Genomic DNA, 22,969 nt, shown 5'->3' on the forward strand with positions numbered 1-22,969 from the left:
ACCAGCCAGCCATGGCCCGAGCGCCCACCCTGGTCCTGCTGCTGCTGGGGCAGCTCCTGGCAGCCACCGTGACGCAGGTGAGCTCGGCCTCGGTCCCTGGCCCCACCTGGTTGAGGGCAGACGCTGGGGTCGGGGCTGGGGGGCCTGCATGGAGCCGCTCAGCCCCTGTTCCCACCCACCCTCGCGGACCGGCCCCTGGCAGGCTGCCCCTCCAGGTGCCGCCTCCCCGGAGTGTCCCCTGCCCCTGCGTGCCCCGGGAGCAGGCTCCTGGCGGCCCACGGAATCCACCGGGAATCAGGGATGAGCCAGGCTGCCTACCTGCCCATTCCTGGCTGGGTCTGCCTGTGGCCTGGCACCACACTTGGGAAGGGACCAAACAATGTGGCCTTTGTTCCCAGATTCCCTGCAGGGCTGGGGATCCAGACACTCCGGGCCTCAAGCAGGGATAAAGTGCTGGCTGGCGCCAGGCTTCCACACAGCAGGCCTGGAGGCAGACCCTGCTAGCTTCCTGGGCTGGAAGAGAGGCTGTTCTTTTGAACAGGTGGGGGGACCGACTTGGGGGAGCCTCCTGAGGTGGTGGGGACCTCTTAATGGCTTTGCTCTATTTCAGAAAGTGGGGCCTCGAGGCCCTCCTGGTCCCCCAGGGCCTCCTGGGAAGCCCGGCAAAGACGGCATCGACGTGAGTTGGGGGATAGAGTTGAGCCTGGCTTCTGAGAGCTGGGGTGGTGGGAGTTTGAGCCTGTCCCCAGCCTGGCTCCCTGATCCCACCTGGGCCTGGCCTGAGGTGGGGGAGCCTGGCGGTCTTGGGCTGGAACTGCGGGACGGGCGTCCTGAGGGCCGGGCTGGGCCCCCTGGACACCAGAGTGTGGACTGGGCTCTGGGACCGTCAGCAGCTACAGGGCTGTCTCCCATCGCCATCCACCATGCTCCAAACGCTTTGGGACATGGAGGTGGACATCTCCCTGTCTCCCTCCTCCAGGAATGCAGAGTCCAGCCTCACCACCAGTGGTGCTCCTGGTAGAGTAGGTGATGGTATATGGGCGCCCAGAACCATCCTTGATGGCTGTGGCCCCCCCTCCCACTGCAGGAATGCTTTGCAGGGGCACGGTGGACGGGAGACCCAGGCCCAGGCCCTCTTGTGCTCTCCCCAAGCCCCAAGGCTGTACATGTGAGCCTCAGCCTCTTAAAGTCCCATTGAAGGGTTCAGCCACTCTAGCACGTGGGTACTTCCCTGGAGACCAGGGGCTTTCACCTCCCCAGCAGACGGCAGACCAGGAGAGCACGTGGCCCCACCCTGCTCTCCACTTTCCTGCTGGATTTGTTTTCAGTCTGGCTGTCCCCTTTCTAAAGTTCTTAGGCCAGAGGGGACATGGGACTGCGTGGTGTGTTCCTCCTCTGTGCCCTCCTGTGAGCATGTGGGACCTTTGCCCTGGAGCTGCCGGGGTGTATGAGGGGCCGAGGCTCCCGTCACCCCGTGGCCTGAGCCTCCTGCCTCCAGGCCTCAGTCTCCAATGAACAGCTTGCTCCCCTCCTGTGGGTGCTTCTCCAGGGCTCACGGTCCACCATCCCCCATTGCAGGGAGAAGCTGGCCCTCCAGGTCTACCCGGGACCCCGGTGAGTGCCCTGGATGTGGGAGAGGGGGGTGCTGCAGAGAACAGAAGCTCATTGAGGACCTTTCCCACATGTGGCGCCAGGACGGATGGGGGAGGCGTGCGGGGCTCGAGGTCTCTGGGCAGGTCTGGCTGGAAGCTTTCTTTGGGTCTGTGCCCACACCCGCCGGAAGAGGGACAGGCCAGCAGGGCCCTGCAGGCCCACGTAGCCTGCAGTCCACACAGGAACCTTGTAGCCCTTGGCTAGGGAGGGTGACTGGACTCAGGGAACAGGCTGCAGACACCGTGCAGGGCCAGGGCGGCCAGGGTGAGGGCACTGCAGGGCCTGCCTCCCCGCAGGGGCCTGTCTCCACCGCTGGGCTTGCTTAGTGTGGGAAGCACTTTTCTTGCAGCTGGGGCTTGGAGCTGAGCTACTCCCCTCCCTCCCTTCCCTGCCTTTCCTCCTGTGCAGGGACCAAAGGGGACACCAGGAAGACCAGGAAAGCCAGGAGAGGCAGGACTGCCCGGCCTGCCCGGCGTGGATGTGAGTGTGCCCCCCCCAGGCACGCCCGGCGTGGGTGTGTGTGCCCCACCAAGGGTCAGGTTCTAATGGCTGCTCTCCAGCCGGGCCTGCCTAGGCAGGAAACCAGGTCTGACAGAGGCACCCAGCAGTCTTCACCAGGGATGCTGGCCCCAGGCCCAGAGGGCTAGCGCATGCCCACATCAGCCAGAAGTCCAGCAACTTCTTGCTCACCGGAGCTTGTTCCTATCTCAGCCCCTCTGCGGGCTGGACTGGCCCAGCTTCTGTCTTCCATGGACCAGCATGGGCAGGTCTGGAAAGGGAGCTACTGGCTGCGGGGTTTGACCCCCCTGACTCCCCCGCCACCCGTGGAGACGGGGTGCACCAGGGAAATGGGGCCCGGCCCTTTTTCAGCCTTCTGGACTTATTTGGTTAAAGAAGGATCTGTGGCTCACTGTGATTCCAATATCCTGGCTCCTCGAATCCCCGCTTTCTCTCTCCCCAGGGTCTGACCGGGAGAGATGGCCCCCCTGGACCCAAAGGTGCTCCTGGAGAGCGGGTGAGTGCCTGCGCTGTCCAGAGGTGAGACACCGAGTCCAGCAGTGGTCAGGCAGGGGCGCCTCCTGTGCACACAGGCCAGCAAGACTCAAGTTCTGCCAGAAGTGGGCCTGACCTCACTGGTAGGCTACCCACTGCCCTGCAGCAGGCAGAGGGCCAGACGGGCACAGGGTGCAGGCGGCCGCCCTGTGGCTCCTCCATCCCATGGCCACGTCTGGCCAGTTGTCCTAGAATCCAGACCATGCCAGGGTCAGCTGAGGTGTCTGGGGTTGGTGATCAGCCCAGGTGTTCCCTTTCCTCCCCCTCCTCCTCCTCCTCCCCTCCTCCTTCCTTTCCTCCTGCTCCACCTCCTCCTCCCCTTTCCTCCCCTTCCTCCTCCTCCTCCCCCCCACCTTCTCCCCTTCCTCCTCCTCCCCTTCCTCTTCCTCCCTTTCCTCCTCTCCCCCTCCTCCTCCTCCCTGTCCTTCTCCCCCTCCCCCTCGCCCTCTCTCTCCTCCTCCTCTCCCTCCTCCTCCCTTCCTCCTGCTCCTCCTCCTTGTCCTCCTCCTCTTTCCCCTCCTCCTCTCCCTCTTCTTCCTCCTTCCTCCTCCCCCCTCACCTCTTCCCTGTCCTCCTCCTCCCTGTCCTCCTCTTTCTCCTCTCCCTCCTCTTCCCTGTCCCCCTCCCCTTCTCCTCCATCCTCTCCTCTCTCTCCTCCCTCTTCCTGTGAGTGGCTCTCAGGGCCTAGGTGACCCACAGTCTGTCCATTGCACCTCACTGGCTGGCTCGCTCTCTCCCCTCCCCAGTGCAGCTTCTCTCGCTGGAGGGCAGTGGCTCTGGGTGTGCAGTACCAGAGAGTGGAGAGCAAGAAGCGGGTGGGGCTGGGGACTGGCCTGTGAAGCACCAGGTGAAAGAAAAGCCGCTGGCCACTGGGCCTCCAGGGCCTGGTGGGGAGATGGCGGGTCCCAGGCCAGGCGGAGGCAGGAGAGGCGGCAGCAGGGAGGGCTGGCCGGCCTGGTGGGTAGACAAGGCCTGACCGCCAAGCATATGGCTTTGTGGCACGGCTGGGGACTGAGGTCCCCGCAGCCCCTGAGACTGGTCTTAGGTGTCCCTAGAGGGGTCAGCTCTGGGGTCCCGTCTGTGTGGCATGTGCAGGGCTGGTCCTGGTATTGTGCCCATTCCCTCGACTGTTCTCAGTGGGAGGGGGGCAGAGGGTCCTGGCCAGGGTGTCTGGGACGATGGAGGCTGCCATGGCTGCAGTCCTCTGTGGAGGGGCTGCTTCTGCTGCTGGGTCACCTCCAGGGGTGAGGGTGAAGCTCCCCCCCCCCCCCCCGCCCTGTGGGCTGAGACACCAGAGGGAGGCAAACAGGTTTGCAAATGAAGTCAAAAGTCCCCACCCCCTCCTAACGCCATTGTCTTCCTCAGGGAAGTCTGGGACCCCCAGGGCCACCTGGACTGGGGGTGAGTACCACTCTGTGTTCTGCGGGGCATGGCCAGGCAGTCTCCAGGAGCGCCGAGGGGTGGGGCTCAGCGAGGCCTTTTGGAAGCTGTCTTGGGCTGCCTGGGTGCTGTGTGGACAGCCCTTTCCTAGGAGCCTGAGCCAACCTGGGGCTGCAGAGAAAAAAGCCTCACCTCATATTCTGACTCTGCTTGGCATTGCAGGGCAAAGGCCTTCCAGGACCCCCCGTGAGTACTCACCCTCCTGTGCCCCCAGCTCCAGAGCTGCCCCTGCCCCGCAGCCCGCCGGGGGCTGGGCTGACCGGAACCTTGGCGGGGGGGGGGGCGGTTTGCAGGGCACAGCCAAGCACCCCCAGCTAGGTCCTCGCCAAGGGCACAGGGCCCCAGCAGGACCACCCCAGCATCTCTCACTTCTTACCCCTCCAGGGAGAGGCGGGCGTGAGCGGCCCCCCAGGGGGGGTTGGCCTGCGAGGCCCCCCGGTGAGTGGCCCCACCCCTCCACTGCCCACTGCAGGCTCAGTCTTGGGGTCCTTCCCTCCCCCTCCTTCCACCCCTCTCCCAATCCCTCCCTTCTTCCTGTGGGGTGCGGGTGGGCCCACGCCCAGGCAGTGGGACTGCAGACCCACTGAGGCACAGGTGGGAGGGAGCGGGAGTGTGTCCCCTGCTCATGAAGCTGGCCCCTCACGGCCCCTCCCCCAGGGACCCTCGGGACTCCCAGGCCTGCCTGGACCCCCAGGACCCCCTGGACGTCCCGTAAGTACTAGGCGCACCCCTCCCCCACCCCTGAACAGCCTGGAGATGCCTGGCCATTCCCTGGGGGCAGAACCCATGACGCCCCCACCCCATGCAGGAGAGCATTGTCGTGTGGCCAGGGCCTGGGGTGGGGACAGGTGGACAGGGCCGTCTCTGTGTGTTGCAGGGACACCCTGGAGTTCTCCCTGAAGGTGCGACCGACTTGCAGGTGGGCACTTGGGCATGGTGAGGAAGCCAGGCTGCGCTGCTCCGGGGCAGGGGCTGGCGGAGGCCACCTCAAGGTCTGTCCAGTGCAGCGGGTCCATGGAGGAGGCCAGGGACCGCTCAGCGGACAGCCAAGGCACAGCCTCCCTCCCTCCCTCCCCTCCTTCCCTGGCCAGTGGCCATCTGGACCTGCACTGGCCTGCACAGAGCCGCTGGCCCAGGAAGGTCAGCCCTCCGGGGGCCACAGCCTGGCATGGCTCTCAGCCCTCCCTCATCACCGGGTACCACCGTCTAGGAGCCACTTTCATCTTGATTGCTCCTATCCACTAAGAGAGAAGAAAGCAGGGAAGCAAGAAAGGAAGGAGGGAGGGATAGAGGGAGGGAATGGAGGGGGGGAAGGAAGAAAGGAAGGAAGGAAGGAAGGAAGGAAGGAAGGAAGGAAGGAAGGAAGGAAGGAAGGAAGGAAAGGAGGAAAGGAGGACTTGGGGCCTGGGCCTTTTCCCTTCTTCGCCAATGGCTTGGGGACAGGAGCTTGTTCCCACGAGTAGCTTGCTTTACTTTGCCCACTCTGGGTTCTGTTGTTGGTGACCCCATGCCTCTGCCTTGGAGCGAATCTTTAGGTTCTTCCAGGTGAGAAAGGTGTGAGCGTAGCATGGGCCAATGGCTCAGGCTGGACAGACATCCCCAGCAGGCATGGCAGGTTTCTCTAAGCCAGAGCGTCGTGGCTGTTGCCTGGCTAAGGGCAACGGCTTGTGAGCTGCTGCTCCAACAACTCCATCTGGGGAAGAGGGTATCTGGCTGCCATCTGGCTCCCTAGCGCCCTTCTGTCTGTGGAGCCACCTCAGGCCCTTGGGGTACTGGGCCCTCAGGGCTCAGGTGGGGGCTCTGACCACTCTGTTTCCTGACAGTGCCCTGCCATCTGCCCACCAGGCCCGCCTGGGCCACCAGGAATGCCAGGGTTCAAGGTAAGAGGGTGGCTGCATGGGGACTGGGTCAAGTGCAGGAGACAGCCATGTTTCCTCGTGGCTGCGGGATTTGGGGTTCCAGCTTTGTGGGGAAACTGAGGCAGGCCTCTCCTCTTCCTGCCCTGGTGTGGTGAATCTGGTATGGCCAGGCTGAGCCTCCATCAAGAGGGTCAGGGGAGGTACAGAGAGAGGCCTGGGGACCTGCGCTTGTCCTGCCCCACCGCTGTCCCTCTGGTCAGATAAGGGTCCTTGGCAAGTCACCAGCCTAGGTTTCCCAGCTGGACCCAGGCCTTGGGTCCTGACCACAGCATTGCAGCGCTGACAGGATCTGGGCTTGGCAGTGGCCAGCTCCGTGGTCCTCGGGAGGCTCGGGGAGGCTGAGACCCAGGTTTGATTTCAGGGGCTCACGGGCTACAAAGGGGATCAGGGAGAAGTTGGCAAAGATGGAGAAAAGGTAAGAGGCTGGGGTTGGGCCCTCCCAGACTCCTTCCTGAAAGACCCCCAGCTGGGCAGATGCCCTGGACGCCTACCCACCCAGCCTCACACGAAAGCTCCCAGCAGGAAGCTTGGGGTGGGCCATGCCAGACCTCTTCTGGGGATAAGGGGGCTGCTGGACATAGGTCCCCGAGGACTCTGGCACTGAAGTCCCCTTCCCTTCCCCTGGTAGCATGGTCTGGGTGGGCTGTGTCCACCCCCCCCAGGTTGGCCATGCGGCCTGGGGTGGCTTTGGCATGGTGGGAATGGCCAGCTTGCTGCTTGCAGCCAGGATCCCGCCTGGCCTGCAGGAGAAACCTGACAGTCTGGAGACATGCCACCAGAGCAGAGACCCCTGCCAGTCCGAACGGGAGCTGGGCCACTGCGTTCTACATAGCCATTACGTTCTTTTTTTTCTTTCTCCTCTTTTTAAAGAAAGTTCCCTGGTTCTGGGGCTTGTGCTCCAGGTCTCATACGCTCAGGGGGCTTTTTGCAGTTAGTTAGCTGGCTTCCGCGTGAGCCAGCTTCTGGCTGATTAACAGAGCTAAGAGACGCTCAGATTGATCTTTCCAGGTTGGTTTCAAACGGTCTTGATATCTTGAGTCTTCAGTTGCTAGCGCCTGACGTGAGCTACCAGACACGTCCACACGTTGCCTCTTGGGCGCCGTGGCTGTGCATGCGCCCCTCACTACACCCTGGGGTTCAGTTGTGGAGGAGCCAGGGGACCACAGAAGGTGCTAGAAGCACACCTGGACCTGCTGACCACTTCTTTGTTTCAGGGTGCCCCTGGCCCCCCTGGACCTGCTGGCATCCCAGGCACTGTGGGGCTACAGGTGAGGCTTGGAGGGGCGCAGCTAGCCGGGCAGGAGCCCCTGGATGGCCACGCCACGGTGGGCAGTGCACACTCGGGGACCAGAGGCTGGGACTTGGGACAGGGCCACGCATGCCTGGGTTGATCCCAGGGCCAGTGGGATCCACTGGGGGCCTCAGCGGAGGGTGGGCGGCTCCGGAGAGATCCTGGGATTGGGCCCCGAGCCAGGGCCCCTCAGGGTGCTGTGGGGCAGGCAGACTTGCTCCCACGTCTCCTGCTTCTCCCGCAGGGTCCACGAGGACCGCGAGGACTGCCAGGGCCACTTGGGCCCCCTGGAGACCGCGTAAGTCCTGCAGCTCCGTGGGGATCTGTCCAGTTGACGTTGGCCCAGGTGTTGGGAAGCCCGGCTCTTCTCCACCCCAGACTCCTTGGCTCCCCACTCTCCACTTCCTGTGAAGGGATTCACATGCCCTCTCTCCTCCACAGGGCCCCATTGGGTTCCGAGGCCCGCCTGGAGTCCCAGGAGCGCCTGGGAAAGTGGTATGTGTGTGTCCAGAGTGGAGGGCGGCCGTGGGGCAGCCCGGGGCCTCTGCTCCCCACCCCACCACCGTGTCATGAAGGTGCAGCCGGCTCAGCTGCAGGCCTGCAGGCCGAGCTGTTCATGGCACACAGGGGCGCATGGCTCGCAAGGGGCCCTGACTCACCTGGGGGGGCGGGGCTCACCTGCAGGGGCTCCTGTGGCATGCTGGGGGATTGAGCACACCTTCTGGAATGAGGAGTCCAGTGGTCACGGGATGCGAGCAGAGGTGCCCTGGGTCCTCTGACCTCTGTCACCACCACAGCAGCCGTGTGGCCAACCCATCCCGAGGGCTGGTCCTCCGGAGCCTTCGTCATGCCTCTGACGTCTGTCTGTCTGCCTGATTTTCTCTGTGTTAACACTGTTACTGCCTCTGCCTTGTAATTGCAGGGTGACAGAGGCGAGCGGGGCCCGGAGGCTTTCCCTGGCCCCAAGGGCGACCTTGTAAGTGGGGAGTCCATCCCGTGGGTGCCAGGGTTGGGAGTGGGGTGAGCAGGAGGGGCCTGAGAGGACCTTGGGGCTGCCTGTGGCAGATGCTTTCCTCAGGTGAGTGGGGTGAGCTGCGGGATGCATGCCGGCCTGGAGACCTCATCCCTCCTTGCCCGGCCTTCCTCACAAAGCCCTGCAGCTCCTGCGTCATCATCATCTGCAGAGGCTGGGGACCGGCTCGGGCTCGGGCTCGGGGCAGGCGTTGCTGTGACATGGGGGCGGGAGAGGAAGGCTCGGGTCGCGTGTGTAGACAGGACAAGCGCATTCAAAAGATAGGCATCTCAGGAAACAAGCTGACGTTTGCCTCTGCCAGCCTTGAACCCGCCTTGCCTGCCCTCCCTGTGTTGCTGCAGTGCCCGTAGCTCCTAAGACAGGTTTCCCCGCGTCCTGAGAGGCTGGGGGTGCACAGCATGCCCCCAAGAGGCTGGGGTGGGTCGCCCGTTGCCCCCACCCAGAGCACAGCCCCTGGGTGTCCACAGAGCCTGGGCCCGAGGTCTCAGGCAGGCAGGCTGGGAGAAGTGGCGTAGGGTCCCATCTGATGCTTCCATCTCTCGTGCGTCCCTAGGGCAGACCTGGTCCCAAAGGACTCCCCGGCGTGGCAGGGCCGGGTGGGGAGCCGGTGAGTGCCTTGGGTGTTTCTATCAGGTGACAAGTGGGCTGCTGCCCTGGGCTCTCCATGTGGACACGTGGCTCCTGCCGTGGTCCACACACGGGCGGGCTCCCGGGTGCGTTTTTGATATTCAAATGCCAGTAGAACCTCCACACGGCCCCAGGGCCACCCGGCGCCTGGCTGCCCATGAGGCCTCTTGGCTTGGATGGCCGTGCGTGCTTGCTGGGGTGCTCGCCGGCCTTGGCACCTGCTCCACTCCCCTGTGTGGTCTCTGGGGCAGCAGACCTGCTTTGGGGCCACCCTGTGGAGGCGAAGGCCATGCCGGAAGGAGGGAAGGGGGGCTCTATCTAAGGGTCTCATGCTGCACATTGTCCCCAGGGCATGCCAGGCAAAGATGGCCGGGACGGTGTGCCAGGACTCGATGGCGAGAAGGTTGGTACCAGGCGGGCCTTCTGGGAAGGGGCGTGGCAGCGGCTGGGCCACCCCAGGCCTCAGCACCCGTGTTCTCTGCCACTGTCCTCAGGGAGAGGCCGGTCGCCACGGCACCCCAGGAGAGAAGGGCCCGAACGGGCTGCCGGTGAGTACCCAAATGAGTGGGCAGTGCCCAGGACCGGACCGTTCCTGGGCCCTGGGGCCCGCTGGTGCCTTTGGCCTTCTGTGCTCATGAGAACCTGGGTCCCCTGCCTGTTGTCCATTGTGGGGCACAGGGTGGGCTCCTCACGGGCTGGCCGGGCTGTGCTAGAAGGCCGTCAGAGCCCTGCCCGGGCCAGCAGTGCCCAGGAAGGAGGCTGAGCTGAGGAGCTCTGGCCGGGTGCACAGGCCCTGACCCCACTCTCTCCGAACAGGGTCTCCCCGGACGGGCAGGGTCCAAGGGGGAGAAGGGAGAACTGGTGAGTGGTTGCTTTCTCCCAGGAGGGGGAGGGGAGGCCCTCGGCAGAGGGGACCTGGCCACTCAGGGCCCTCCCCATTTCCACAGGGCACAGCTGGAGAGCTGGGTGAAGCTGGCCCCTCCGGAGAGCCCGGCGTCCCCGTGAGTGCCCTCAGCCCTTACCTGCCTGTCCTGTGTCCTCTTCCCCCTCCCCCACCCCCGAGTGAGAACCCTGCCCTTCTGCCCTCCCTCCCGCAGGGTGACGTGGGCGTGCCTGGGGAGCGTGGAGAGGCTGGCCACAGGGGCTCTGCTGTGAGTGGGGGGCAGCTTGGGGTGGCGTGGGGCTCTAGTTTCTGAACAGGCCGGAGGCATTGTGGTGTAGACACTAGGGATTCTGGGAGGCGGTGTACTCACTGCCGGGGTGGAGGAGGCAGCCTGAGCCCCCTCAGGCCCCCACCCCTGCACAGCGCTGACCCTGGGCTGCACACTGGGAAGCCCCAGACCTCATGCTGCTCTGCTCCTGGCCTACCACCTGGGGAAGGGGAGGGGAGAGGCGACTGGGCCGTGGGCCTAGGGAGGGGCTGGGCCCTGGGCTCCAGTACCTGCTCAGGGCAGTTCCCCCGTTACCACATCCCTCGAGCCCCTGGGGGAAGCACCACGGGTCTCCCCAAGCTGCAGAGAGCCCTGGGGAGGCGCCATCCACTCACGCGCCTTTCTTCCAGGGGGCCCTTGGCCCACAAGGCCCTCCTGGGGCCCCCGGCATCCGTGGCTTCCAGGTGGGTACTTCGGGCCTGGTGAGGGGCCAGCAGGCCCTGGTGGGCTCAGAGGGAAGGGGCCCTGCCTGGGTGCCAGCGCATGCTGACTAGCCAGGACTCCATCCACAGGGCCGGAAGGGCAGCGGTGGAGATCCTGGCCTCCCAGGCCCCCAAGGCCTCCGAGGTGACGTGGGGGACCGGGTAAGTGGCTTTCGTGGCAAGTGGTCCCCTGCCCTTATGCCCCACTCTGCCCTTACTCCAGGCCCATGGAGGGAGGAGAAGGCCCAGGAGAGCCTGCCCACCTCACCCAGCATGCCCTGGCGGCCCCAGGAAGGGAGGTGGTGGCAGTCCCCACAGCTGTCCCCTGGCCCCTCCCCTCCTTTGTTCATCCTGCCTGGCATCCTTTGCAGACAGGTGGGGCTCTGGAGTCCTCACGGCTCTGCTTCTAGACCCTCGTGGCTGGGCTTGGCAGGGCCACATTGCTGTAGAATAAGTTTGAACACTCAGTGTTCCACATGATTGTTAGCTTTCCAGCACCCTTCCTGCCAACTTACAGAGCCCAAAACGTCCACTCCCAGCTAGGGCTGGTGACCTCCACGCTACGCAAGAGGTTGAGAGCTGAGGACTGAGGTTCAAAGTTAGCCTGGGTGGATAAATGTGAGAGACTGTTATCACCAATTAGCCAGCAAAAAGCTGGAAGTGCAAGTGTGGCTCACGTGGTAGAACACCAGCCTTGATTTTTAAAATACTAAGGGAGAATGTGAGACCCCTGAGTTCAACTCTCAGGGAGGAGAGCCCCAGGGGACTGCATAGCTGAGTGGCAGGAGGCTGGGGGTCTGGGCTCTAGGACGTTGCCACAGGTCCTGGGGCCACATGCAGGGACCTGTGCACACAGCCTGGGATGGTTCAGGGGAGGGCTGCAGACAGAGGAGGGGGCATAGACTCCACCACCCCATAGCAGGAACAGCAGGCCCTTTATTAGCCTCCAGACAGGACATTCCAGGTTGGGGGACATGCCAACAACCCTGGCCTCCAAGCCCAGCCTGGAGAGGAAGGCTCAGCGTGGCAGGAGGGCGGGGTGGAGCCCATTTCTGACTTCTCTGCTCTTGGAGGGCTCATGTCCTTGCTTTTGACCTTGGATTCTGAGGGAAGTCTCATTTGAAAAGTAGACATTTTGATCGCCTTTCCTTGTGGTGCGGGGGTCAAGTCCAGGACCTGTCCCTGCTACACCCAACTCCGTCCAGCCTCAAACGGAACATTTCTAGATCATCCTAACAATTCCAAGAAAGGTCCTGATTTCAGTCAGATGGTTGATGAAAAGGAGCACGCAGATCTTTGATCACGCTCCGTGGGGATGGAATGAGGCTGGGATTGCATGGCAACAAAAGCACAAACCATGGCGTGAATCCCCACTGTAAGGAAACCGGTGTCCACCCAAGTGACTGCAGAGCCATGCAGGGCTGGTGGCTGTGTAGGGGAAACTGAGGCACCGGACCTGGTGAATGTGGGTTTGGCCTCTGGGTGTGGGCCTGGCCCTGGCCCCGGTGTTTTTCCTGCTTCCACCACACAGTGGCAGCACGTGGAAATTCCTGTAACTCACAGCCTTCTCTGTCCAGGGCCCAGGAGGAGCCTCAGGCCCTAAAGGAGACCAGGTGAGCATTTCCACCTGCACAGCTTTCTCAGGGCTGCTGGGCTGTCCGCTGTGGGTCTGCTTTCAGAGCTCTCCTCTCTTGCTCCTTGTCTCTTCCTTCACCCCTGCAGAGTACCCACTGCTCTGGAGACCAGCCACAGAGCAGAGTAGGGACAGAGTTGCCAGCCGACCATGCATATGTAATGGGGCAGGCAGGAGAGACAGAACATGTGCTTTTCCAGCCTGGGCGGGATTCATCCTTCCTGGAGTTCCCACCCCCCCCCCACGCCGCTCTCTGCACACACACACACACACATACACACACATACACACATAGGAAGGCTACACACACGCGCGCGCGCACACACACACACACGGCCGGGAAGCCTCGCTGGGCAGACACAAAGGCAGGCAGTCTTCACGGCGTCTTGGGAGCGTGGACTCTGGCTACCTGGAGAGCAGGTAGCGCGAGGCGGGTGGAGCCTCGTTAACACTGAGCGGCTCCTTGCAGGGCTTCGCGGGTGCTGATGGTCTTCCTGGAGACCCGGGCGAGCTGGTGAGTGTGGCTGCACCAGGGGTTGGTGCGGGCGGGGACTGCCCTGTGGGCGGGGTCAGAAGAACCCTGTGTGCCAGGGCAGCACATGGCAGCGCTCACTGGCTGTGCTGCTGAGCCCCCTGCTGCGGGAATCGCCGCCCCAGCACGTGGGGCCAGGCAGACAACACGTGCAGGCCAAGGCGGCTCCCTGCTGACTTGCCGCGCTGTGCAGGGGCCCCCGGGGCGTGGCGTGTGGACGTCCACGGGCACCTCCATGGTGACTCCATGAGGGGTTCACCAGGAGAAAACTCCATCTTCAGAGGGCTGAATAACGCTGAGGTCGTTTGTTTGCCAGCTCGGGGCCCGAGCACTGTCCTTGGATTTTCTCAAGGCTAGAGCTCTACCACTTGAGCCACAGCACCACTTCTGGCTTTTTTCTATGTATGTGGTACTGAGGAATTGAACTCGGGTCTTTGTGCAGGCTAGGTGAGCACTCTACCACTAGGCCAAACACCTGGCCCAACTTTGTGCCACGAGGTTCCACCATGTCATGTGAGTCCAGGGGACCGTGGTCAATGGTGCTTCTTCTGGGTTTTAATTCCGCTGTGAGCTCCTCACCCTGTGTCTGGGTACGACACGGTCAGCCTGCCCCCAGAGCTCCTGGCTCTGATCACACCTTTTGACCTCTTGTCAAGTGGACCTTTTGTCCACTTGCTCAGCATCTTCCCAAGGGGGCAGAGATGGGCACTGCCCATTGGAGATGGCACACTGGGCTTCAGCCGCCTGCAGAGAGGGGGGGCTCGCCCTCTGCCCTTTCTGGCTTCAGATGTGGGTGGCTGGCTGGTGGTGTGCACCAGAGGCCAGAGCCCAGCCGGTCATCCACGCGGACCAAAGGTGTCCCGGTGTGGCCAGAGGATGGTCGGAGACTGCGCTGTCGGCGCCTCCTCACTGCTGGTGCGCCAGTCACGAAAGCACACGCTTGTCTCTTCGCAGGGTCCCAGCGGCCCCGTTGGACAAAAGGGAGAGGTGAGTGCAGCTGCTCCACCAAGTCCACGGACCCCAGGGCTTTCCACTGCCTCTGGAGGCCAGCCCAGCGTGCGGGCCAGGACCGCCTCCAGGGCCAGGTCCGGCCCTGACTCCCACTCCTGTTTCTCCGCAGTCTGGCATTCGCGGGGAGCCGGGCCCCAAAGGCATTCAAGGACCCAATGGCACGGCTGGCATCCAGGGCGTCCCGGGGCCCCCAGGGCCTTTGGGGCTCCAGGGCGTGCAGGGAGTCCCTGGGCCCGCAGGGAAGCCTGGCGTTCCGGTACGTGGCTCCCCAGGCCAGCAGGGCCTGCACCACGCAGGCGTGCTGGCTCCCTGGGGCCGTTTGCTCTGGGATTATTGGTTCTGGCTTTGCCTCAAAGAGCTGCCAGCCATGACTCCAGGCTGACCAGCTGTGTGATTCCAGGGGAAAGAGGCCAGCGAGCAGCGGGTCCGGGAGCTGTGTGGGGGAATGATAAGTGGTAAGAGGCCATCCCGCCCCCACCCTCCCACCCGCTTTTCCCCCCATCTTCCTCACCCCTGCCCGTGGGGCTGTGGCCGGCCTGGTCCCCTGTTCTAGGTGACGCCCTGCTGCCAGGGCTTGACAGGACTTCCGCCACAGCCGTGCTCTGCGTCCCTGCCCCCGGGTCAGGAGGAAGGGCACCCTAGCTCTCCCCCCCGGCCACCACGGTCCCCACCCTCTCAGAGTAGATGCTTGTTCTGTTTCCTACAAGAGCAAATTGCACAGCTGGCTGCACACCTGAGGAAGCCTTTAGCACCTGGCTCCATCGGCCGGCCTGGTCCAGCCGGGCCCCCAGGCCCCCCGGGTCCCCCCGGCTCCATCGGCCACCCTGGCGCTCGAGGGCCCCCTGGATTCCGTGGTCCCACTGGGGAGCTGGGAGACCCTGGACCCCGAGGTGAGTGGGTGCTCGAGGCCTGGCCTCTCTGCTGCAGCTGGCTGTGCCTGGGTGACAGTGGTGGCCTAGGCGTCAGCCACGGCGCCAGGCAGACAGACACTGGCCATGGCGCCCGGCGGGCCTCCTCCCCAGCTCGCTGACAGCGTCTCCATACCCGGTGACCTCAGCACCTGGCCCAGCCCTGTTCTTGACTCATCTAAAGGTTCAAAAAGAACCACGGCAGCATTGCAGTCTCCCACAGCACCTCGGAAGTCCCCCGCTCCTGGCACGAACCCGCCAGGCGACGCCTCAGGGCCTTCGGCCCCCCGAGCTTCGCTCCTTGCCGGCCTGCGGGGCTGAAGCTCTCCAGCTTTATTTTCTGTTTTCCCCTCAAGGCTAGTGCTCTAGCACTTGGGCTCCATCGCCACTTCTGGCTTTTAAGAGTCCTGCCTAGGAAGCTCTGAACTGCAATCCTCACATCTCAGCCTCCTGAGTAGCTAAGGTTACGGGTGTGAGCCGCCAGCGCCCAGCTACCGCCTTCTTTTAATGTGATGCTTTCTCCAGACACCACCAGAATGAAATTTGCTAGAGAGGAACTAACAAAAAAGCAAAGAATGGGGCAGAAGTTTGGCCTAGTGGTAGAATGCTGGCCTAGCATGCAAGCACATGTGGAACCATTCCTTGGTACCACATACATAGCAAAAAGCCAGAAGTGGTGCTGTGGCTCAGGAGGTAGAGCTCTAACCTTCAGAAAGGCCAAGGACAGTGCTCAGGCCCTGAGTTCAAGCCCCAGGACTGGAAAAACAAAAAGGCAAGGAATGAGTTAAGAGCCTGTAATCTGACTTACTCAGGAGGTTGAAATCTGAGGATCACAGTTCAAAGCTAGTCCAAATAGGAAAATCTGTGAAACTTTTTTTTTTTTTTGGTGGACCCTGGGGCTTGAACTCTGAGCTTGGATGCTGTCCCTGAGCTCTTCAGCTCAAGGCTACCGCCCTACCTCTTGAGCCACAGTGACAGTTCCGGTTTTCTGGTGGGTAATTGGAGATAAAGAGTCTCACAGACTTTAGTGCCTGGACTGGCTTTGAACTGCAATCCTCAGATCTCAGCCTCCTGAGTAGCTAGGACTATAGTCATGAGCCACTGTGCCTGGCAAGTCTGCGAAACTCTTATTTCTAATTAACCACCAGAAAAAGCCTAGAAATGGAGTTGTGGCTCAAGTGGTAGAAAGCTACCCTTGAGAAAAAGAAAAAAGAGCTGAGAGACAGTGCCCATGCCCTGAGATTCCCCCCCCCACACACACTCACACACTTATACAAAGGGCAAGAGCTGACACTAGCTAACACTGGCACCAACAGTGCCATGTCTCCATCAGCAGAGCTGGTACCAAGATGCCGGAGGCCTTTGTCTCTGGAACTGAGTGTGAATGCATAGCTAGGGCTTCCCAGGCCTCCCTCCCTGACAGTTCAGCACTGAGTCGAACCACATACAGGTGAGGCCTGCGGGTTATTCGAGTCCCTGCCCGGATGGAAGGCTGACTCCTGCATCTAGCCGGGGCCACCCTGCCAGCAGCACTCATGAGAAAGAGTCCAGCAGGCAGTGAGGAGAAGGCAGGGAGCTGGAATCACGTCCACACATCTGGTCGACCTGAGACACAAATAGCCTTAGGAAGACCAGCGGACAGCCTCGGCCAACACAAGAGAGGTCCTACCACCACCCCAGCAAAGCAGGCCTATCGATGTCAGCATTACGGGGACATCGTCTTCAGAGAACTGACATGCATCACACCTGTCACCAAGCTTTAGAACGCACGGAGCCAGCAAAAGAACGGCTTCTGAACCACAGCCTGGACAACCAACACAGAGCCCCAAGACTGAAAACTGCAGCTAGAGGACATGGTTAAGCACTCTTAGATAACTCAGGTCCAGAGTCTTTAAGAGCACCAAACCACACACAACTGTCTAACAGGTACAACCGATGGTCAAACCTGGCGCAGTGGCTCACAGCTGTCACCCTCACCACTCAGGAGGCTGAGATCTGAGGATCACAGCTCAAAGCCAGCCTGGGCACTAAAGTCTGTGAGACTCTCATCTCCAATTAACCACTAGCAAACCGGAAGTGGGGCTCCAGGGTAGGGAGGTAGCCTTGAGCTGAAGAGCTCAGGGACAGCGCCCAGGCCCAGAGTTCAAGTCCCATGACCACCACCACCACAAAGCAAAAAAGCTGACCGCCAGGGAGGTGGCGCTGGCCAAGGCCAGGGAGGCTGGTCGTGCCGGACTCATCAAGCCCAGCCCGTGGCGTCGTGGGTCGGAGGAGCGTGCGGCAAGACAGGCTCAGCTGTGGCTGCCATGCCACTGACTGTCCTCCCTCTGCAGGAAGCCAGGGTGACAGAGGCGACAAGGGCACCACGGGCCCAGGGCTGGATGGACCTGCAGGGGACCAGGGCCTCCAAGGTGGGCTTCCCCGTCACCTATGACCTTTGTAAGGGGAGCACTGGGTCCTGAACACAAACAGAGGAGGAGGCAGGACCCAGGACCTGCCCCTGAAAGTGGTCAGCACACGGCTCCCGCTGTGTCGTCCGGAGCCGAGGCCCTCACCGCCTCAGTGGCAGGGAAGCTGCCATTGTGCTTCCCCTCCTCTGGAGGCGCACAGCCCCGGCAGGCCAGGCCGCTACACCCTGCGAGGTGCCCTGGCCACAGGCGGGCGCTCACTCTCCCTCTGTTGCCATTCCAGCGGGAGGCCGCTCCCCCAGCCCCGCCCCATGCTGGCGCTTCCCCTTCCTCACCCCGATCTACTCTCTGCCCCCCAAACCCTTCTGAAGCGAGAGAGCAGGGCTCCGGCAGAGCCATTCGCCTTCCCTGCAGCCGGGCTTCTTCCAGAGCTCAGACACCGCCAGGGAATGGCGGAGGGGCCGCTGCTTTGGGCTCCTGAGACTCCAGCCTCACCTTCCTCATCTGCAGGGCCTCCAGGTGTACCCGGCATCAGCAGAGATGGCAGAGATGGAGCCCACGGAGACCCTGGGCTTCCTGGAGACCCCGGGCTTCCTGGCGCTGCTGGGGCTCAAGGCACGCCGGGGATCTGTGACACGTCGGCTTGCCAAGGCGCCGTGCTAGGCGGGAGTGGGGAGAAGTCGGGTCCTCGGGGCTCCTGAAGGACGGTGGTGTCCGGAAGTGGGAAGCCAGGCGAAGTAGGCGGTGCCTCCGGGGGCAGCTGGGGCAGCGGTGACCGGCCGGACACTCGCGGCCAGCAGTCTGTGCAGAGGCGTCCTCGCCGGCAGCTGTCCACACCGCCTCGTGGCGCACTACCCAGCGTCGCTCATGTCCTGCCTGCCAAGCCTACGCCGCCCGTCCGCTCATCTGGGGCCGTGTGGCTGAGACCCAGGCCCAAAGGAGGACACTGCGAAGCCAGCATCCGAGAAGGACGGAGCTGCATCTAGAGAATTGTGTACAATTCCATAAAAGCACTCAGTGACTTGTTTACATTGCATTTGTATAAAGTCTGTGACATGATCCCAATAAAATGATACATTGAAGTTCCAGATGGGTGACTACAGTGTAACAGGAGAAATTGAGTGTGCCGTGTCCCTTCTATACAGAAGTCTAGTCTGCGTCACCTGCTTTCCGTGTAGGCTCTATTTATTGAAGCAGCTCCCACATGGTCTGCTGAAGGACCTGTTGTAATAAATAAAGCCACTCACTGGGAAACTCTGGTCCAAACACAGTTTATTTCACATAAAGTAATGAATCACAATATGAAAATATGAGCGTTTACGCATCTATTGAGAAAATATTTATGGACAAAAGTACCTTGAAAGAAGTCTCTGGAAAATTTTTTGCAAAATGTTTCAGAAGAGTGCTGTACTTTTTAGCACCATGAGACGGGGAGAATTACAGTGGGGAGTGATACAACACATGAAATAAAATCTCCAAACTACTAGTCAACAATTTATATTTTCCAATTGCTAAAGGGGCATCTTTAAAATATAAATAAAATAAGTAAAAAGAAATGTTTTCTCTAGTCTTGTGAAGACTAAAAAAACTGCAAAGGATGTTAATTTCTTAAGTTATCATGTTAAGAACACATGATGGAAATCAGACAGATAATTGGAAAATTACTTACAAATTATCAAGGTGTCTTTATCCTCAAATGGTCATTAGGACATTCATGGTACGTATTTCGCTTTGGATACATACTTTCACAAGATGTGCTCTCAACGCCCTACGGGAGCCCCTGCCACCCGCGCCATGGCCCTTTCCAGGTGGCGGTGGGAGGGGCTCCGGGAACGAAGGACATGTGCCCGGTCCTGCAGGAATGCCGTTCACCCCCAGGTCCCGGTCAGTCCAGTCACTTGAGCTCCATCGCGGGGCTGCTCTGAAGACTCCCCTGGGCTGGGCAGGTCACCAAGGAGTCTGGTCTGGTCAGCTTTAGCCGTCTGCCAGTTTTACCGCAAAACACGCTCTCAAATTCCTAAAGTCAAGAAGTGATCATTAATGTACCGAATTCATAGGTGCGGAATGTGCTGACATCTGCAAAAGCACGCGTTCAGTGATGAGGCGCTTCCTGCCCGCCATCTCAGTGATTCAGGAGGACTGCGCTTTGAAGCCAGCCCTGGTGAGATGTCAGTGAGACCCCGGACATTGCAATCAGTGAGCCCGGCATGGTGCAGCACAGGCAGGAACTCAGCCCAGATGCTACTACAAGGTGCCACTCACAAACCTATGCAAGGAGGTATAAGGGACGAAAACATGGGATTTGCCATTGGCAGTTAAATTGTATGCATGTATGTATGCACGTGTGTGTATACAGAGATACACATACATACATACATGTCTACATACACACACAGGTGCAGCTTTTTCAATAAATCCGCAGAATGTCTGAGCCTACTGTCCAAGAACTGCAGACACCCACTATAGTAAAAGTTATGTAACACAAAACGTGGCCCTCCCGCCATCCCCCAGGGACACTGGTGAGGGCTTCTGCTCAGGTAGGTGCCAGGTGCCACCCTAAGGTGGCAGCTCCCCATGCACCCTGCCAGCTGTGAGTGTCTGTTCTTGTCACCCTCTGCTTTTTAGAGGGCCTCAGTCCGGATGGCCAGGTCAGCTCTGATGACCATTCTGAGCATGAGAAGAGTCTCACAGCCACAGGACAGAGCCATGGAAACGAGGGCCGCAGAAGGAATAAAGCTCTGACCTGCTACAACCTGGCGGCCCTTGAGACCACGCTTCTGAACGTGCTCAGCCAGGCACCGAAACACAAGTCAGACTCAGCGGCACAAAGGCAGAATGGTGAGTGTTCTGTTTGTAAGGACGAAAAAAGTTTTGGGAAAAGCTAGTGGCGATGATGACACAATACTGTCAAAGAACTTAATGCCAAGAACACTGGCAAAGGATTAAATGGCAAATGTTATGTGTTTTACCACAATAAATTCATATCAACCTAGATTTACTTATATAGAATGGTATGCGTTTAAAAAAACTAACAGAAATGCCTAAATATGCTAAAAAAAAATAATGGAAAGAATGAATTCTATGGCTCTAGCACTCAGCCCCCCTCGTCCTCCTCTGGGTTATTTTATTTATTTATTTATTTATTGCCAGTCCTGGGCTTGAGCTCAGGGCCTGAGCACTGTCCTTGGACTTTCTCAAGGCTAGAGCTCTACCACTTGAGCCTCAGCACCACTTCTGGCTTTTTTCTATGTATGTGGTACCGAGGAATCGAACCAGGCCTTCGTGCATGCTAGACAAGCACTCTACCACTAGGCAAAACTCCCAGCCCCATCCTCTGGGTTATTTTAAAGCAGCTCCTGGCATTTCCGCTCTGAAAGCCCAGCTGCAGTGCAGTCACTGTGGGGGCGGGGCAGTCACTCCTGCAGCATGTCCCAGGAGCAGTGGTCCCCATGTACAAACGTCTTACACAACCGACTTATGTGAACTGGGATCCAAATATTGTCTTAGGCACGTAAATATCTTTGAATCTATAATTGGTCACCCTTCCTTTTTCCTGTGGATTTTTTTTTTTGGCCAGGCCTGAGCGCTGCGCCTGAGTTGCTTTTGTTCAAGGTAAGTGAGCCATAGTGCCGCTCCTAGCTTTTTTTTTTTTTTTTCCTGTAGTTTACTTAAGGGTCTCATGGAGTTTCCTGCCCGGGCTGGCTTCAGACTCTGACGCTCAGGGTCCTGAGGAGCTGGACGACAGGCGCGAGCCACGGAGCCTGGCTCCACGTCATTTATTTATTGAAGAAATGGAATCATTTGTCCACACTGGCTTTCACATATCCTCAGCAGTGGTTAGTATTTTTTTCCCCTGAATTTCCTACAAGCCAGTGGCCTAGGCTAGGCTGGAGGTTCTGGCAGGTTCTGGAAGGCAGTGTCTACCTGCTGACACCACCTTTCCACTACTGTGAACAGTGCTTCTGGCCGTATTTGTAGCCAGGTACAGTCTGCTCCCTATTTCCAATTCTTTGGGGTTTATACCCAGAATGGAATTGCTGGATCCTATGGCAGGTCCTTCTCCACAGGAGCCACACGTCCCCGTGTTTGCTGACCCTGCACACACTCCAGGCCCCTATTGCCAACACTTGCTATTCTCAAAGTTTTTTCAAGAGTCATCCCAGAAAGAAGCTCACTGTGCATTCACACACATGTCTGGAAACAGGTCTATTCTAGTCTTTTGCAAGCCCCCCCCCCCCCGCCGCTTTTCCAGATAGAATATGTGCTTACTTGTGCTGATCCTCGAGCTCTTGCTCAGCTTGTTCACAGCTGGCTCTCCACCACTTGGGCCAAACCCCCAGTTTCATCTTTTGGCCACTTCTCAATTTTGTGTTGCCCTTTGTCACTGAGTTACAGTAAGCTCTTGCTCTTGCTTAATTCAGGATGGGAAAGAGAGATGTACTGCTGCCACTGATTTAAATCCCACATCACCTATCTTACTGCAATCATCTACCTATCCACACAGAAATTACATTCGACCAATGCCCACCTGCCACGTCCAACTATTACCGACACTCAGAAGCTCTGCCTGCGCGTCGATTTACAGCCTTCCGAGGCTCTAGGATGCAGGCTGGGCATGCGATGCATGCCTATGAGCCCAGCTGCTTGAGATGTAGGAGGACTGAGGTCTGAGACTGCCCAGGAAGGAGCACCAGGCCCTCTCTGAAAAATAAACCAGAAGCCAAAAGGACTGGGGTATGGCCCAAGTGGCAGAGCCCCCCCAGAGGGCCCTGATTAAATCCCCAGTACCCACATTTTTTTAAGTTTTAGGCTACAATGTAAGCTAAGCATATAACATTATTTTATATGCTTTTAAATTTTCATTTTATAGAACATGAATTACACATTGTTGATGTAGTTTGGTGTTAAAATTTCAACATATGGTTACAACACGCAGTCCGATTCCAGTCTGCCTGTGTCCACACACCCTTTCCTCCACAGCTTCTACTTCAGGGCAGCGCTGTGCAGCCTCCCTGAGAGAACATGGCCTATCTAGCTGTCTTTGTTTCTGGCACGTACCATTGCACATATGTCCTTCAGTTCCGTGCATTTTGTTGTCAATGAAATTGTTCCCTCTATGCTGCTACTGTCCCCCTACCCCTGTCTCTTCAGTGGCACGAGGCCGACTTCCCATCTTGGCCACTGTAGACAGTACCATGAGAATCACGGGCACATACCACTCTCTGGAACGCTGTTTCACTGCCTTCACTTGTTCACCCCCAATCGTTAAAGCTGGATTAGCTGGTAGCTCCATTTTTAGTTTTCTGAAGAACCTTCACACTGTTCTGTTTCCACCAGCCACGTCAAGGTTCCTTTTGCCCTATCCAGTCTTCTCTTAAAAACAGCCATTCTAACTGGGCAGAGATGCTATTTCATTGTAGTTCTAGTTTGCAGTTCCCTGGCAGCTCATGAAATTATATTTCCTTTTTCCAGAAGTGTCTATTTGGATTATTTGCTCATTTTTAAATTGACTCACATTTTGTTTTTTCTTAGTTCCTCCTATATTCTGGAAATTAATCCTCTCAGATGAGTAATTGACCGTTTTCTGCCATTCTTTAGAGTTCCTTTATTTTGCTTACTTTTCTCTTTGGCCATATGGCCTTTTAGCTGAACAGAATCCCACTTATCACTTTTGCCCTTTTTCCTGCGTTCTGGGGGTCCTTTCCAGAAAACCATTGCTTGAACATTTTGTTCAGTGAGTCAGGTCCTTCTTTCGCATTTTCTTTGGCAGTTGGGGTTTGCACCTCATGCTTGAGAGGCAGGCACTCTGACATTTATGGTGTCCATGC

The 22,969-nt window shown here is 59.3% G+C and overlaps 2 protein-coding genes across 5 annotated transcripts in view; one reads left to right on the forward strand and one right to left on the reverse strand.

Moving 5' to 3' along the window:
- On the forward strand, nucleotides 1–18,449 carry Col9a3 (collagen type IX alpha 3 chain). 2 transcript variants are annotated; one of them, XM_090352623.1, is made up of 32 exons: nucleotides 1–77; nucleotides 611–679; nucleotides 1,579–1,614; nucleotides 2,062–2,133; nucleotides 2,615–2,668; nucleotides 4,072–4,107; nucleotides 4,309–4,332; nucleotides 4,531–4,584; nucleotides 4,804–4,857; nucleotides 5,024–5,065; nucleotides 5,970–6,026; nucleotides 6,427–6,480; nucleotides 7,280–7,333; nucleotides 7,601–7,654; nucleotides 7,798–7,851; nucleotides 8,279–8,332; nucleotides 8,943–8,996; nucleotides 9,366–9,419; nucleotides 9,511–9,564; nucleotides 9,833–9,877; nucleotides 9,964–10,017; nucleotides 10,114–10,167; nucleotides 10,578–10,631; nucleotides 10,740–10,811; nucleotides 12,227–12,262; nucleotides 12,752–12,796; nucleotides 13,769–13,801; nucleotides 13,935–14,081; nucleotides 14,226–14,280; nucleotides 14,533–14,715; nucleotides 17,067–17,144; nucleotides 17,652–18,449. In XM_090352623.1, exons 1-32 carry the CDS (start codon nucleotides 12–14, stop codon nucleotides 17,840–17,842), a joined length of 2,043 nt encoding a protein of 680 aa, XP_090208749.1. In that variant the 5' UTR covers nucleotides 1–11; the 3' UTR covers nucleotides 17,843–18,449. The 2 variants fall into 2 exon arrangements, with proteins under 2 accessions (XP_090208749.1, XP_090208750.1); XM_090352624.1 differs by lacking the exons at nucleotides 1–77; nucleotides 611–679; nucleotides 1,579–1,614; nucleotides 2,062–2,133 and adding an exon at nucleotides 2,382–2,420.
- Tcfl5 (transcription factor like 5) overlaps nucleotides 18,397–22,969 on the reverse strand; it is a 15,956-nt gene continuing 11,383 nt past the window's right edge. For 2 of the 3 annotated variants that reach the window (XM_090352626.1, XM_090352625.1), the window contains exon 6: nucleotides 18,397–19,158. In XM_090352626.1, the coding sequence (XP_090208752.1) occupies nucleotides 19,036–19,158 (123 nt within the window). In that variant the 3' untranslated portion in view covers nucleotides 18,397–19,035. The remainder of the gene's footprint in view (nucleotides 19,159–22,969) is intronic. The other variant, XM_090352627.1, reaches the window with a different exon arrangement.

Source organism: Megascapheus bottae, chromosome 18, assembly GCF_031878675.1.
Source record: "Megascapheus bottae isolate mThoBot1 chromosome 18, mThoBot2.hap1, whole genome shotgun sequence".
Lineage (NCBI taxonomy): Eukaryota > Metazoa > Chordata > Mammalia > Rodentia > Geomyidae > Megascapheus > Megascapheus bottae.